General features: G+C 42.8%; 1 protein-coding gene across 7 annotated transcripts in view; it reads left to right on the top strand.

Annotated features, from left to right (window-relative positions):
• Positions 1-13,639, top strand: part of Bcl2l2 (BCL2 like 2) — an 18,166-nt gene continuing 4,527 nt past the window's right edge. The window contains exons 1-5 of one of the 7 annotated variants that reach the window (XR_007345854.1): positions 1-94; positions 394-481; positions 952-1,391; positions 2,005-2,327; positions 13,033-13,047. Coding sequence is in view for 5 of the 7 variants with exons in the window: in XM_015492598.2 (XP_015348084.1) it covers positions 960-1,391; positions 2,005-2,154 (582 nt within the window). In the remaining 2 variants the exon portion in view is untranslated. Of the gene's footprint in view, positions 154-393; positions 482-951; positions 1,392-2,004; positions 5,138-13,032; positions 13,048-13,160; positions 13,181-13,639 lie in introns of those variants that run through there. The other 6 variants (XM_015492598.2, XM_015492607.2, XM_048798809.1 and 3 more) reach the window with 6 other exon arrangements.

Here is a 13,639-nt window from a genome sequence, read left to right as displayed (position 1 = left end):
CTTCCCTCCCCTCCTTCCCTCCCTTCCTCCCTCTCTCCTTCCCTCCCAGCTCCTGCACCAGGAAACGGCCCGGATCCCAGCAGCGGCCTGACCCGTGAGATCCCTAACCTGGCAGGCGGGCGGGGTTGGAGACCAGTTGAAGGTGGGGGTAAGGTAGGAGCTGAGCCTTTGGGCTGCACTGGGGGGAGCCAAGAGTAGAGATGGTGCCGGCAGGAAGCCCTTGGCCCTGGGTTTCCCGGGAGGACAGTCATTAAACATGGATTCAGCCACACAGCTGGTAGAGCGTTGGGGGCAGGGACCGGGTTCCAGGAGCTGCAACCCCAGCCCTTCTCAGGCCAGATCCTGATCCCTGGCCTTCCCTGCATATTTCTGATCTCTCTCACCCTTTTTCAGGGCTCCACGCTGGCCGGGAGGATGAAAGGCCCCAGCTGGGGGCTCCTTGCCACCAGCGCTGGGTCCTAAGAGCTGCCATCCAGGCTGGGTGAGTGTCCCCTGCCTTTCTCTGTCCCAGCACTCTTTGGCTTCTCCCATATTTTTTCAGCCCTTATCTCCTCCCATCTTGTGCCTCTGCCAACATCTTCACATCTTGATTCTGGGTAGGTTTAAGCCCCTTCCTGTAGCCAAAAAGGTGTATACTATGGTGGGGGTGGGAGGGAGCTGTTGAGATGTTATAGAGCTGGTGTTATCTTATGCAAAGAATCTATTCTAAAAATAAAATTTCCTTGTTTTACATTTAATTTGGCATATAACAAATTCGGTGTCCAGCCCCTAATGCCCTGGCCCTATGACATAATTTAAATCCCTTGTTTCTTGCTCTTTGGTGCCCAGGGGTCTCTGATCATACCTCCTCCCCCACCTCATCTTACTGAGTTGGACAAACCAAAAACACCCCTTCTGGGCCTCTCTATATTTCATGTATTCATGCCAGTCTTTCATCCTTGCCCCTTACAGCCGCCCGGATGGCGACCCCAGCCTCGGCCCCAGACACACGGGCTCTGGTGGCCGACTTTGTAGGCTATAAGCTGAGGCAGAAGGGTTATGTCTGTGGAGCTGGCCCTGGGGAGGGCCCAGCAGCTGATCCACTGCACCAAGCCATGCGGGCAGCTGGAGATGAGTTCGAGACCCGCTTCCGGCGCACCTTCTCTGATCTGGCAGCTCAGCTGCATGTGACCCCGGGTTCAGCTCAGCAACGCTTCACCCAGGTCTCTGACGAACTTTTCCAAGGGGGTCCCAACTGGGGTCGTCTTGTGGCCTTCTTTGTCTTTGGGGCTGCCCTGTGTGCTGAGAGTGTCAACAAAGAGATGGAGCCACTGGTGGGACAAGTGCAGGAGTGGATGGTGGCCTACCTGGAGACGCGGCTGGCTGACTGGATCCACAGCAGTGGGGGCTGGGTAAGAAGTTTCTCAAATGCTGCTCTGCACATCCCTCTGCAAAGCTGTTCTCCAGGGGGAATATGGGGCCTCTGATTGGAGGCTGGGACAGCTGTGCTGGGAAGGAGGCATGGGGCTGAATTCTCCTATTTAGGTGGAGTCAGACTGAGGTTCCCTCACCGAGCATCACATTGGACTCTGTACTCCAGGGCTGCCATACAGTTATCACTGCATGGGCTTATGGTCCCAAGCAAAGGACAGAATACACAGTACCCAAGAAGTGCCTGCAGGGAAAGGTGTTACACCTGAGTATATGGCACGAGAGGTGGGGAGGATCAGGGATGGGTGGTGGTCAGGCAAGCCTTGGGAAAGGATGCCAGTTCTAAGCAGAATTTTTCATCAAGGAAAGGATGAGGCAGTGAGTGCAAGTGAGCCAGGCACTGGGGCAGAGGGGCTGCACATGGGGGGATCAGAGGGCTTGCAGTTGGTAGAGCTTTGGCTGGAGAGGAGCTGGGTATGGGATAGTGCTCGCAGTGGATGGAACTGGAACTCTTCCTCTCCTCTTCTCTCCACTCTTTCCTCTCCTGATATCCCTTTCTCCTTCTTTCTCTCCTACTTCCCTTCTCTCCCACAGGCGGAGTTCACAGCTCTATACGGGGACGGGGCCCTGGAGGAGGCACGGCGTCTGCGGGAGGGGAACTGGGCATCAGTGAGGACAGTGCTGACGGGGGCCGTGGCACTGGGGGCCCTGGTAACTGTAGGGGCCTTTTTTGCTAGCAAGTGAGAAAGTTCAGGGCCAGGTGGGGCTAGGTGTGGCTGGGGGCCAGGAGAGCAGGAACAGAGAACAAGAAGTGAAGTGAATGGTTGGGCATGGAACAGGGAAGGGGAGAGGTAGCATGTGAGGGAACCAAGTGTGCCAGGCAGGTGATTGGAAGAGTGAGCTACAGTTATTAAGGAGTTTTAGGAAAATCAGAGGACCAGGAGATGGAGTCATTCCAGGGTTTGGGGGGAGGTGGGAGGGATCATGCCTATAGGTATGGGCACATGAAACTACCCAGAGATGAATTTGCAGCGCTGAGGAAGGTGGACTTGCATAAGGAGTTGTGTCTCCCCTGGATAAGTGGGTTTTGGGGAACTAGAAGGCATATCCCTTTGGAATGGAAGCTTGGGGTTCTCAGGTGATTGGGAGAGGTGGCTGTGGCTGTGGGCTGCTTGGACACAAGTGTGCATGTGCACGGGTACTCGTGTGCATGCTGGGCTGTTTGTCTAATCTGGAGGTGGTTTAGATTCTTCAAGGAGAAAACATTCCCTTTTGCAGTGGCAAGAACAAGGGACAGTTCTCTGCCCCTCCTCCCAAACCCTCTTTTCCCTTCCCCTTGTCCAGATGCCTCAAGGCTGAAAGAGAAACACTGTATCCAGACGGAGGGCTCTGGCACTTCTCTGCAGAAAGTTGTTGGTAGGGCTTTGGAGAGAAAGCAATTCTGCAGCTGGCCTTGTTCCTTCATTACCCATTTTCCTGTGCATCATGAACTTCCTGCTGCCTCCTGGGCTCTGACAGAAGTGCAGGGCTCTGGAGCCTGGGCAGGTGAAGGCTTCTTCAGTAGCTGGATATGCCTGCCACCCTCCCCTCCCACTGGGGCACAATGGTGCCTAATAGCTCTGGGACCTCTGTACCCAAACTGAAACTCTAAATTGGGGCTCAATTTTCCTTTTGAGGATGTAGACATAAATGCTGATCTAGAATATAGTCTGGGTCCCACACTGTTTCTCAGTGAGACTGTTGATTCCTTGAAAAGACCATTCTAGCTTGAGCCCTGTGGGGTGAGGGTGACAGGTACTCCATGACTGGGCCTATTCTGTGTTGTGGGCTTTGGTGCTGCTTTATCAGGGGCAGGTGTATGGGTTTGAGAGTACCTACCACGATCTGGAAGCATTTATATTTCATTGAAGCCACGCTGTTTGCATGGGTGTTGTTTGTACCTCAGAGTCTGAGGATGCTAACTTTAGAACTCACAGTCCTCTAGAACAGATTCAGGCTATAGCTTTTTCTTTTAAAGAAGAAATGATTCACTCCAGATGCATGTCCTGAGCCAGACCTCACTGCTGCACTTTCCAAGGTGCTAAAATTTGCTGCTCTCCAATGCTGACTTCATTCACAGTGCTCTAGAACCCTGCCCATAATCCTGAGCACTGATCAGTTTAGCTAGACATGGTTGACTCTTCTTGGAGATTTTTACTTGGTCCCAGAATATGGCAACATGGATGTGTTTGTTAGAAAGTGGGACCAAATTGGCCTCAGGTGTTTAGTCCAGACTTTTGCTTTTGAGAGAGGGCTGCACTTTTTAATGGTCTCTATGGGGGAGGTGGTAGACTGCATATGCCACTTGGTCTGTTGTGAGTATGCTGATATTAGAAACTCAGAGCTGGTCTATGGCAGGCAGTTGGGGTGGGGGATCTGACTTGCTCAGGACTAACTAGGCCAGTGGTTTTCAAACTGCTTGGCAGAGCCCCAAAGTATCCTAGGGGTTGCCTCAGGAGTCCTTGGGGAGATGAAGGGGATGGGGGCTGAGCAGGCTGGGCAACTTGTCCTCAAACAGAACAGCTCCTCTTGTAGCTGTCTTACATATCGGGGTTCAGGGTAAGATTTTATTTGCATTAAGGGTTTTGCTGCTGAAAAATAAAAGTTGGAAAACCACTGACTAGACCATCAGCTCCAAATTGGAGCCTGTGCTCCCCAAGGTTTGGGGCAGACTCTTCACTCTACCCACTACCACAAGATACTTATCTGTGTTAGCATTCCTGGGGGGCTTTAGCAAACTGGGGCAGCAGGGACCATGATCAGGTTACCAAAGTGCCCCATTCTGAGGCCTTCACACCTGGGTGGAAGGAGAGGCTTTTTTATGAAAGGGTAAAGGGCTTGGTCTGGATTCCCAAAAGCAGAGCTTGGATGAGATCACAGTGGGCAGTTTTGACCTGTTTTGCCCTTCTTAGTTTGAGGAGCAGTGGAAACCCCAGAGACTCTTCTGTCAGGGAAAACTAGGGACTCTCTTCTAGAGCCATATAGTTCCTTGGGATTAGCTCTTGGCCAAGAAGGCTGAGTATGGCTCCCAGTTTTTAAATTCATTTATTTTTTTTTAATGAGGAAAATAAATGTAATGGCCATTTTTCAAAGATTAAATAGGTGGAGAGGGTGTTTCTTGCTCTCCAGAGCCCAAAGGGACAAATAGGGACTTTGCTTAGGCCAAGGAAGGACTGGAAGTAGGGCAACTGGGTCCTGCGATTATTAATCGTACTCCCCACTTATTGTAGGGCATACATACACTATTTTACTTTTTTAAAATCATAAAACGGCAGGAGAACAGATTTGGTTAGTTTAGAAGAAAAGAAAAAGCTCTATAAATATAAATATATATTCCTGTATTTTTATTTAATAATTTATAAATATCAAGTTCATTTGACTTTTATTTTTGTGTAATATGTAATGGTCGTATTAAAAAAATAAATAAAGCCCAGAAGTTTAATGAGAAGGACTGAACAGGGTTTTGTGACTTTATACTGTATAACTGGGGTCAGAACATTCCTCGATCCAATCATCTGTTCGTGATATTGCTAAGGGCAAGAATTAGAGTTATAGGGTTTTGGGAAACTGTTGAGATTAAAAAAAAAAAAAAATCAGAGTTGTTCTACCATCTTCCTCACCCCACCCCTATTCTGGTCAAGTACCCAAAGCCAAGAACTCCATCTATCCCAACCCAAGCTTCAAGAGGGTGTAGGTATATGGTACTTTGGGACCGCCAGAAACAAAAAATCAAAACAAAGAAAACCTCCCTAAAATCTTTATGCAAAATCAACTCCCCAGCTATTGTTTGGCCTCAAATCAGAAGTGTGTGATAATGATCCTTTCTCACTGATGCCTACTTCAGATTTAGAAGATATCTATCAGAAATGGAGCTCCTGCTTTCTTGTCTAGTCCCCAGAGATATTTGGTTTCAGCCATTTCACTGCAAACTGCTAATTGGATGGAATCTCCAGGATTACTCAGTCTATTCCCCTCTGTACCTCTAGTTAGGACCACATCAGAATCATTTCTGACAGGAACCGTGATTTTAATTTTAAATTTCAAATGGAAATTTCTGATCTTTCTATATCCCAGTGCAATAAATTGATGTTTGGGTTTATGTGTTAAATTGTGAGAAATAATTGCTTAGAGGAATCTAGTATTGCCTTTCTACTCTCTCCCTATAGGAAAATCTACAAAAGAAGCTGTAGGAAAATCAGAGAGTAGCCTGGTGAATACACACTAAGAAAAAGGAAATTAGATATTCTTAATATCATCAGGTATGATAGCTAGTGCTTCTATCTGTGCTGCAGTGTGTTTTATATTTACCTAGTTCCAAATAATTTTGAAACATTTTAATATACAAAAGAAAAAACAAAGAGAAAATAAAATTATTTTTAAGTATGGGTAAAGGGAAAATTGAAATATTATAGTGAATTTAAGTAAAAGGAAAATTAATACACAGAAGAACATCCTATAAGTAGTATTCCCAAATACAAAAGCCAGGCTATGAATTTGGCTCTCAGCTTGGCAGCCAAAGCAAACTGAAAAATATAATGAGGTTCACATTCCTTTTAGGACTTAAAAACCAATCAGTAGGGCTGGGGTTGTGGCTCAAGTGGTAGAGTGCTCACCTAGCATGGGTGAGGTACTGGGTTCGATCCTCAGCACCACATAAAAATAAAATAAAGATATTGTATCCAACTTAAAAAAAAAATCAGTTACTCAAGAAGAGCAAAAAGTTCTGTGATTTTTCCAAGAATACAATTGGTGATATGGTTGACACCATTCTTTATAATACCTAACAGCAAATATGATGTTGAATTCTATACCACTATTTCCTCTAGAAACACAAACAGGGATTTAGAAGGTCTATCAGGCTCATAACAGTTTAGCCACATATGCTGCTTTATGATGGTCTGATTTAGTTAGGGTTAAACTTCAGTCTATCCAAAGGACAGATGGATTGTGTTTCCTTCAGACAGTTCTCCATAAGTGCTATTTCTCCAAATGGCACTTCAGTTAAAGTCAAGCAACATTTAGTTATAATTTTTAGCAAATGGATTAACTGTAGATATTCTGTTATCACTTAATAGTAAGTAGGTCCTTTGAAAACTTAAAAGACTGCCTTAAATGTGAACATAGGTGAAATATATAAATATATTAACTTTTAAAACTCAACCAGAAAACATAATAGAGTGCTATGCAGTTGTTTTTTCATTCATCATTCATTCACACAGAGCAAATGTTTAAGCATCTTCTGTGTGGGAAGCACAGTTCTAGGCACTGAGGTAAAGTAAACAGACAGACTCAGATCTCTACCTGCATGTTGCTAACATTCTAGGGAAGGAATAAAAAATGAACAAAATTCCATAATATTTTAGAAGGTGATCAATTCTATAAAGAAAAATAATTGAAGGATGATGGAAATATGTTTGTAGATATTCTTACACTTTAATTAATAAAATTTCAATCTTAATTAATTTTAATTTAGAAATTAAAATACTAGAGATTAAACCCAGAGGCACTTTACCATTGAGATACCTCCGTAATTCTTTTTATTTTTTATTTTGAAACAGAGTCTCACTAGGTTACCTAGTCTGTCCTCAAACTTTCAATCCTCTTGCCTCAGCCTCTGAATAGCTGGGATTATAGGTGTGTGCCACTGGGCCTAGCTAGATTTTAATTTTAAAGAGTGGTCAGACAAGCCCCTATTTTCTAAAGGGATAATTTTTAAGTAAAAACATGAAAAATAAAATTAGAGAAATATATTATTGAATGGAAAGATGTTTCTGTATTTTATTGCATAAAAAAGAGTATCTGTGGACTGGGGTTGTGGTTCAATGGTAGAGCATTTGCCTAGCACGTGCAAGGTGTTGGGGTCGATCCTCATCACCACTTAAAAATAAATAAAGACTAACTGTTAGAAAATAACATCATATGATATGATCCTTTTTTTTTCTTTCTTTCTTTTTTTTTTTTTTGTAGTGCTGGGGATTGAACCCAGGGCCTTGTGCATGCGAGGCAAGCACTCTACCAGCTGAGTTATATCCCTAGCCCACTGATCCCATTTTGGAAAAATATATGTGTATGTATGTGCCTCTTTGTATTTATAGTTTGAACATTTTAGGAAGAGTATATGTTAAGATATCAGTAGTGATTATCTTTGGGTGGCAGATTTTATGAGTGATTTTTGTTCTTTTTGCTATCAGTATTTTCTGATGTTTTGATGATGAACATACACATATCTGGTATGGTGCATTAAAGCTAGTATTTCAGCTACAAAGTTTTAAAAAAGTTAACCAGTCAGAATGGAAATTAAGCAGTCCTGCATAGGTTCCTTCACATTTAAATGGACAGCCCCCAACTATCAAGGACAGAGCTAGGGAGTTGATATATGAAGACCAGACCATGGTAGAAGATAATTGGGAACTGCTATAAAAGAGAGGTAAGTAAAAATAAAGGTTTCAAAGTTCTGTTAGCAATGTCCAATAGAAATAAGATACAAGCCACAGATGTAGTTTTCTGTGATCTACTAACCTCATTAAAACTACAAAAAAGAAACAGGTAAAACTAATTGTAATAGTATTTTATTTAGCCCATGTATTAAAAATATTATAATTCCAATATTAATATTAAATAACTATTAATAAGTTATTTCATATACTCTTTTTCATACAAAGTTATAATATTTTGGTATAGTTTACATTTTCAGCACATCTCACCTACACATTTCAATTGCTCCATAGCCACATATGACTAGTGACTACCATATTAAACAATGTTATTCTAGATCATAGATTATTATAGTCTGTGAAAATTTCAAAGCAAATATTAAAAGTAGGTATGAGACTACCCAGAAATATTTATGTTATCTACTGACAAAACTTTTCCCTTTTGAACAGAACTAGAGATATCTTCACCCATTTTTACCATTTAATTATCCTTTTCTCAACTCCACTGACCTCTCCTTCTATTAACACATTTTTTTCCCCCTCTTCTGGATGGGGCACTGGAATTTCAGTTTTTCCAAAACTATCATCCTTTATTTATAGCTTATAACTTAAGGAGAAGAATGCTCATGATGAAACTCTTAACATTACATATGAATTCTTAAAAATTTATTTCAGAGAAAAACTCCTTGATAGTCTCTTCATCAACATGAGGCAAAATATTAAATAGGTTCATTCATTCAGTTAACATTTATATAGTACAGAATGATAGGCAAAGGGAATACAAATATAATTAAGATATCCCTTTTACCACTTAGAATCTCATAGGGAAAGAGAAATCACATTCAAATATCCTTTTTTTAAATTGATTTTTTCATACACATGTTTTTAGTTGTTGATGGACCTTTATTTTATACATTTATTTATAGGTGGTGCTGAGAATTGAACCCAGTTCCTCACACATGCTAGGCAAGCACTCTACCATTGAGCCACAACCCCAGCCCTCAAATATCCTTTTCAATGTGTTTGTTTCTTTGATAAAGTAATCATGCTTATTAGAAAAAGTGTGCAAGTTGGAGCAATTTTTTAAAATTATGTGTTAATTTTGAAAAATCATAACGGAAAATTATAAAGCAGAAAATTAGCTGGGTGTGGCGATGCATGCATGTAATCCTAGTGGCAGGAAAGTCACAAATTCAAAGACAGCCGCAGCAACTGAACAAGGCTCTAAGCAACTTAGCAAGACCTCGTCTCAAAATAAATGAAGAAAAGAGCTGGGGATGTGGCTCAGTGGGTGAGTGCTGCTGGGTTCAATCCCTGGTTCCAAAAAAAAAAACAAAACGAAGAAAATTAATCATAATTCTACTACCAGAGAGAACTACTACTAATATTTTGGTTTATTTCTTTCCAGTCTCTTATCTGTGGTTTTGTGATCATACTGCACATGTAATTTTGTATATAATTCTGCTTACTATTATATTGCAAGCATTTTTCCTTGTCATTAAAACATTTTCAAGGCCTAATGACTATATAAAATTACATATATGTGTGTATAATAATTTTATTCCCACTAGGACATTTTAAGTAGTTTATTTTTTTATGTTTTTTTTACTCTGATAAACATCTTTGTTCATATGTTAATCAGTTTTTCCTTTTGCTTTGACCAAAATATCAAACAAAAACAACTGAGAAGAGAAAAAGTTTATTTTGGACTCACAGTCTCAAACCCCAAGTGACCTATTTCCTTTAGCCACACCCCATTGCCTATAGTTACCACTCAGTGGTCCATTTAAATTATTTATTCATCAAATGATTACTCCACTGATGAAGTTAGTTTTCATGATCTAATCATTTCACCTCTGAACATTCCTACATTGCCTACCACAGAGCTTTTGGGAGGACACCTCATATCCAGACCATAACAATTCACAATTGTTTATTCACCTTTTGATTACGTCTTAAGAACCAATTATAAGAAATAGAATTATGTGCCGGTGTGGTGGTACATGCCTGTAATCCCAGTGGTTTGGGAGGCTGAGGCAGGAGGATCACAAGTTCAAAGCTAGCCTCAGCAACTTAGTGAGTCCCTAAGCAACTCAGTGAGACCCCGTCTCTAAATAAAAAATAAAAAGGGCTGGGGATTTGGCTTAGTGATTAAGCACCCCTGGGTTCAATCCCTGGTACCAAAAAAAGAAAAGAAAATGAATAGAATTATGGGTTAAGAATCTCAACTTGTGTTTGTTTGTTTGTTTGTTTGTTTTGGTGCTGGGGATCTAATTCAGGGGCACTTTACCACGGAGCTACATCCCCAGCCTTTTCTTTCTTTCTTTTTTAATATTTATTTCTAGTTGTAGTTGGACACAATACCTTTATTTATTTATTTGTTTGTTTTTATGTGTTGCTGAGGATCGAATCCAGGGCCTAACACGTGCTAGGAAAACGCTCTATCGCTGAACCACAATCCCAGCCCTCATCCCCAGCCCTTTTTATATTTTGAGACAGAGTCTCACTAAATTGCTGAGAGTCTCACTAAGTGGCTGAGGCTGGCCTCAAACTTGATCTTCCTGTCTTGGCCTCCCAAATTGCTGGAATATAGGCATGTGCTATCACACTAGGCAAATCTCAATATTTATTATAGTTTTTCTTGCATATTGATAAAGAATCAAAAGATGACATTGGTTTTTGTTTCTTTTTCTCCCATGTTGAAGTTTTTTTAATTGTAATTTTTTAAACTTTCAGATATACATACATTTGTAATCATAGTTTATATACAATTTTATCTTCTACTACTTTGACCTGACATCATTTTGCATATTACACACATAATGTACAGACCTTTTATTAGAAACAAAATAATCTTTGGATATAATTATGTAATAATGTTTAATTTAAGCATTATTGGGATTTATACCTTTTCCAGTTTTCAATATAATATCATAATCTAATTTTTTGTATTAAATCAGACATAGTAGTTTTTTGTTTTGTTTAGTCGTTACTGGGGATTGAATTCAGCAGTGCTTACCACTGAGCTATATTCCCAGTACTTTTTTTTTTTTTTTTGAGACAGGGTCTCCCTAAATTCCTCACTAGGCTGATCAGGCTGGGCTTGAATTTGAGATCCTCCTGTGCCTCTGGGATTACAGGAGTACACCACAGTTTTTGGCATTAATTTTTTTTTTTTGGTACCGGGGATTGTACTCAGGGGCGTTCAACAACCACTGAGCCACATCCCCAGCCCTATTTTGTATTTTATTTAGAGACAGGGTCTCACTAAGTTGCTTAGGGCCTCGCTAAATTGCTGAGGCTGGCTTTGAACACAAGATCCTTCTGCTTCAGCCTCCTGAGCTGCTGGGATTATAGGCGTGTATTATGGGATTATAGGTGTGCACTATGGGATTATAGGCATACACCATCTTGCTCTGCTGGCATTAATTTTGATCTAAGCTTTGAAAGCTGATTTCGAGTTCCCTGCACACTATAAATTAGCTTTATGACACTGACAAGTTACTTTACTTCTTCAGCCCTTTTTCTTCTTTACTTAGAAAGGTTATTGTTTGTGGAAATATTTACATTTCACAGAATTGTGAGAATTCAATGAGATTATACAAAGAATAGTGCCTGCTACAAAATCAAGTACTTAACAGGATTCAAAGGCATTTTGAAAAAAATCCCATTTCCCTTAGTAGTCTTGCTTAAATTATGCAACAGTGAAGCACTCAGAATTGGATTAGGTTAGGATCAGTATAAAAGACACTCCTTCCAGAGAACTCATTTAGAGCTTGTCTTTCGTGCTCAACTTTAGTTTTCCTAGATCACTGAAGCTGAGATGGCTGATGAAAATTGCACAAGAAATTTAAGTGACTGTGATTCTGCTCAAAGTAACTCAGTTCCTGAGGTAAGGAAGTGGGAGAAAAAGTGGACCATGGAAAAAGGGGTATAATGAGTGCTTCTTACTTTTTGGATCTTCTCTTGTCCAGATTCTGATGCTCCAATCATACTTGTTTAACTTTTGGGTTGGGTTCTTGTGAACCTGACTCTCAAACCTGCCTGTAGTTTTGGTCTCCCCATAAAAAAATTCTTGTAAACTTAGCACCACCATTCTTTACATTTTAATAAGTGTGTAGGATCGCTACTCAAATGTGGAAACCTTGCCTTCTCCAGGGCCAGGTGTTATTGATATCTTAGAGTGCAGCAGTGTGGTGGGAACCTGCCCCAAGAAATTCCTCTGGGGCTTAAAAGGGGACTTGGAGCCTGGGAAATTGCAAAAGATGAAGAGGTGGCACCTAGATCCCCAAACAATGCATCTTTCAATCAACAAATACCCAGTATTATTAACACGTACTAGGCATCCTGCAGTGGAGATACAAACATAAATAAGATTCAGTCTCTTATCTGCAGGTACTCACCACCTATTTAGGAAATTCAGTACGGAACAGTTAAGTTACTGAGGAGGTAGGCCCATTGGTCTCCGGACCAGAAAGGCCGCTGTAGGAGATGGGGAAGGTTGCACAGACTTGGTTGAGGAAAGACTACATATACACAGTCTGGATGCCAGGCAACAAAATTCTCATAGTAGGTCTTGGGGTGTCTAAGATCACTGTAAGGAATTTTGAGACTTTACCTGATAGGAAAGGGAAGCCAGTCTGGTAGCGGTTAGGATTGGACGGATATTGAAAGCTGGGAGAACCCCATAGCGGCTGCAACAGGCTAGAATAGAGAAGAAATAGGCTGAAATTAGGCAGCGCGGGGGTCCTGGAAAAGAGGTCTATGAACTGGTAGGTCTGAGTGAGGATTCTTACATTCTTTGTGGTTTGGGAGACTTAATGGATGGTGGTGCCAATAACTTTGAAATTGGAAAAATTCCCCCTTAGAATGCTCCATTCAGAACCTCTAATTCCGGCAGCATCCCACCTACTGGTGCTGGGTCGGAACTTCCAGAAATCTCTACCCTGTATGGGGCCTCTGCCTTCCAACGCTCACCGGTGTCGGCAGTAATGTCAAGATGGCGGCTCCCTAAGGACTGACTAGTCATGTGACCTAGCTTGAAGTCCGACAGCCCGTTCGGGGGCAAGGTTCACCTGTCACGCTACAAGTGTCAGCTCTTCGAATCTCGCAAGCCAATCGGCATCTGAGACCGGGCTACTGCTGTGAGGCGATCGGAAGATTGGTCCTTTCCAGTTGATCTTAATCAGGGACCAATCACAGAACGTCCTATACTTCGCGGGCCCTCCCGTAGGCGGGGGAGAAGCAGGAATGTCGTCACAGCGTGGCAGTATTGTTACCTAAGGCCTCGAGAGGAGGTGGGACGAATGTTGATTGACAGAGAGGTTTCCCCTACCGGGATTTGAGAATTTGGTACAGTGCCCCGCCTAAGAGGTGGGGTCTTATTTGATTGCCAACTGATACTCCCCAATGGAGTGCTAGCTTGGAGTGACGGGCAGGTTGCTTGACTAATGAATCCTCCGCGAGGCCCGCGCAGTTCTCCAATCGCTGGGCGGCGGGCCCCAGTCTGAGCGGCGATGGCGGCGGCGGCGGCGGCGGCAGCAGCAGCGGGGGCTGCGGGCGGTCGGGGCTCCGGGCCGGGCGGCGGCGCCATCTTGTGCCCGGGGCCGGTGGGGCAGGCCGGGGAGGGGGCCCCGGGGGGCGCAGGGGACTACGGGAACGGCCTGGAGTCTGAGGAACTGGAGCCTGGGGAGCTGCTGCTGGAGCCCGAGCCGGAGCCCGAGCCCGAAGAGGAGCCGCCCCGGCCCCGCGCCCCC

This window comes from Marmota marmota, unplaced genomic scaffold, assembly GCF_001458135.2.
Source record: "Marmota marmota marmota unplaced genomic scaffold, marMar, whole genome shotgun sequence".
NCBI classification, from domain to species: domain Eukaryota; kingdom Metazoa; phylum Chordata; class Mammalia; order Rodentia; family Sciuridae; genus Marmota; species Marmota marmota.
The sequence above is the reverse complement of the archived record's forward strand: the minus strand, read 5'-3'. Positions and strand labels throughout refer to the sequence as shown.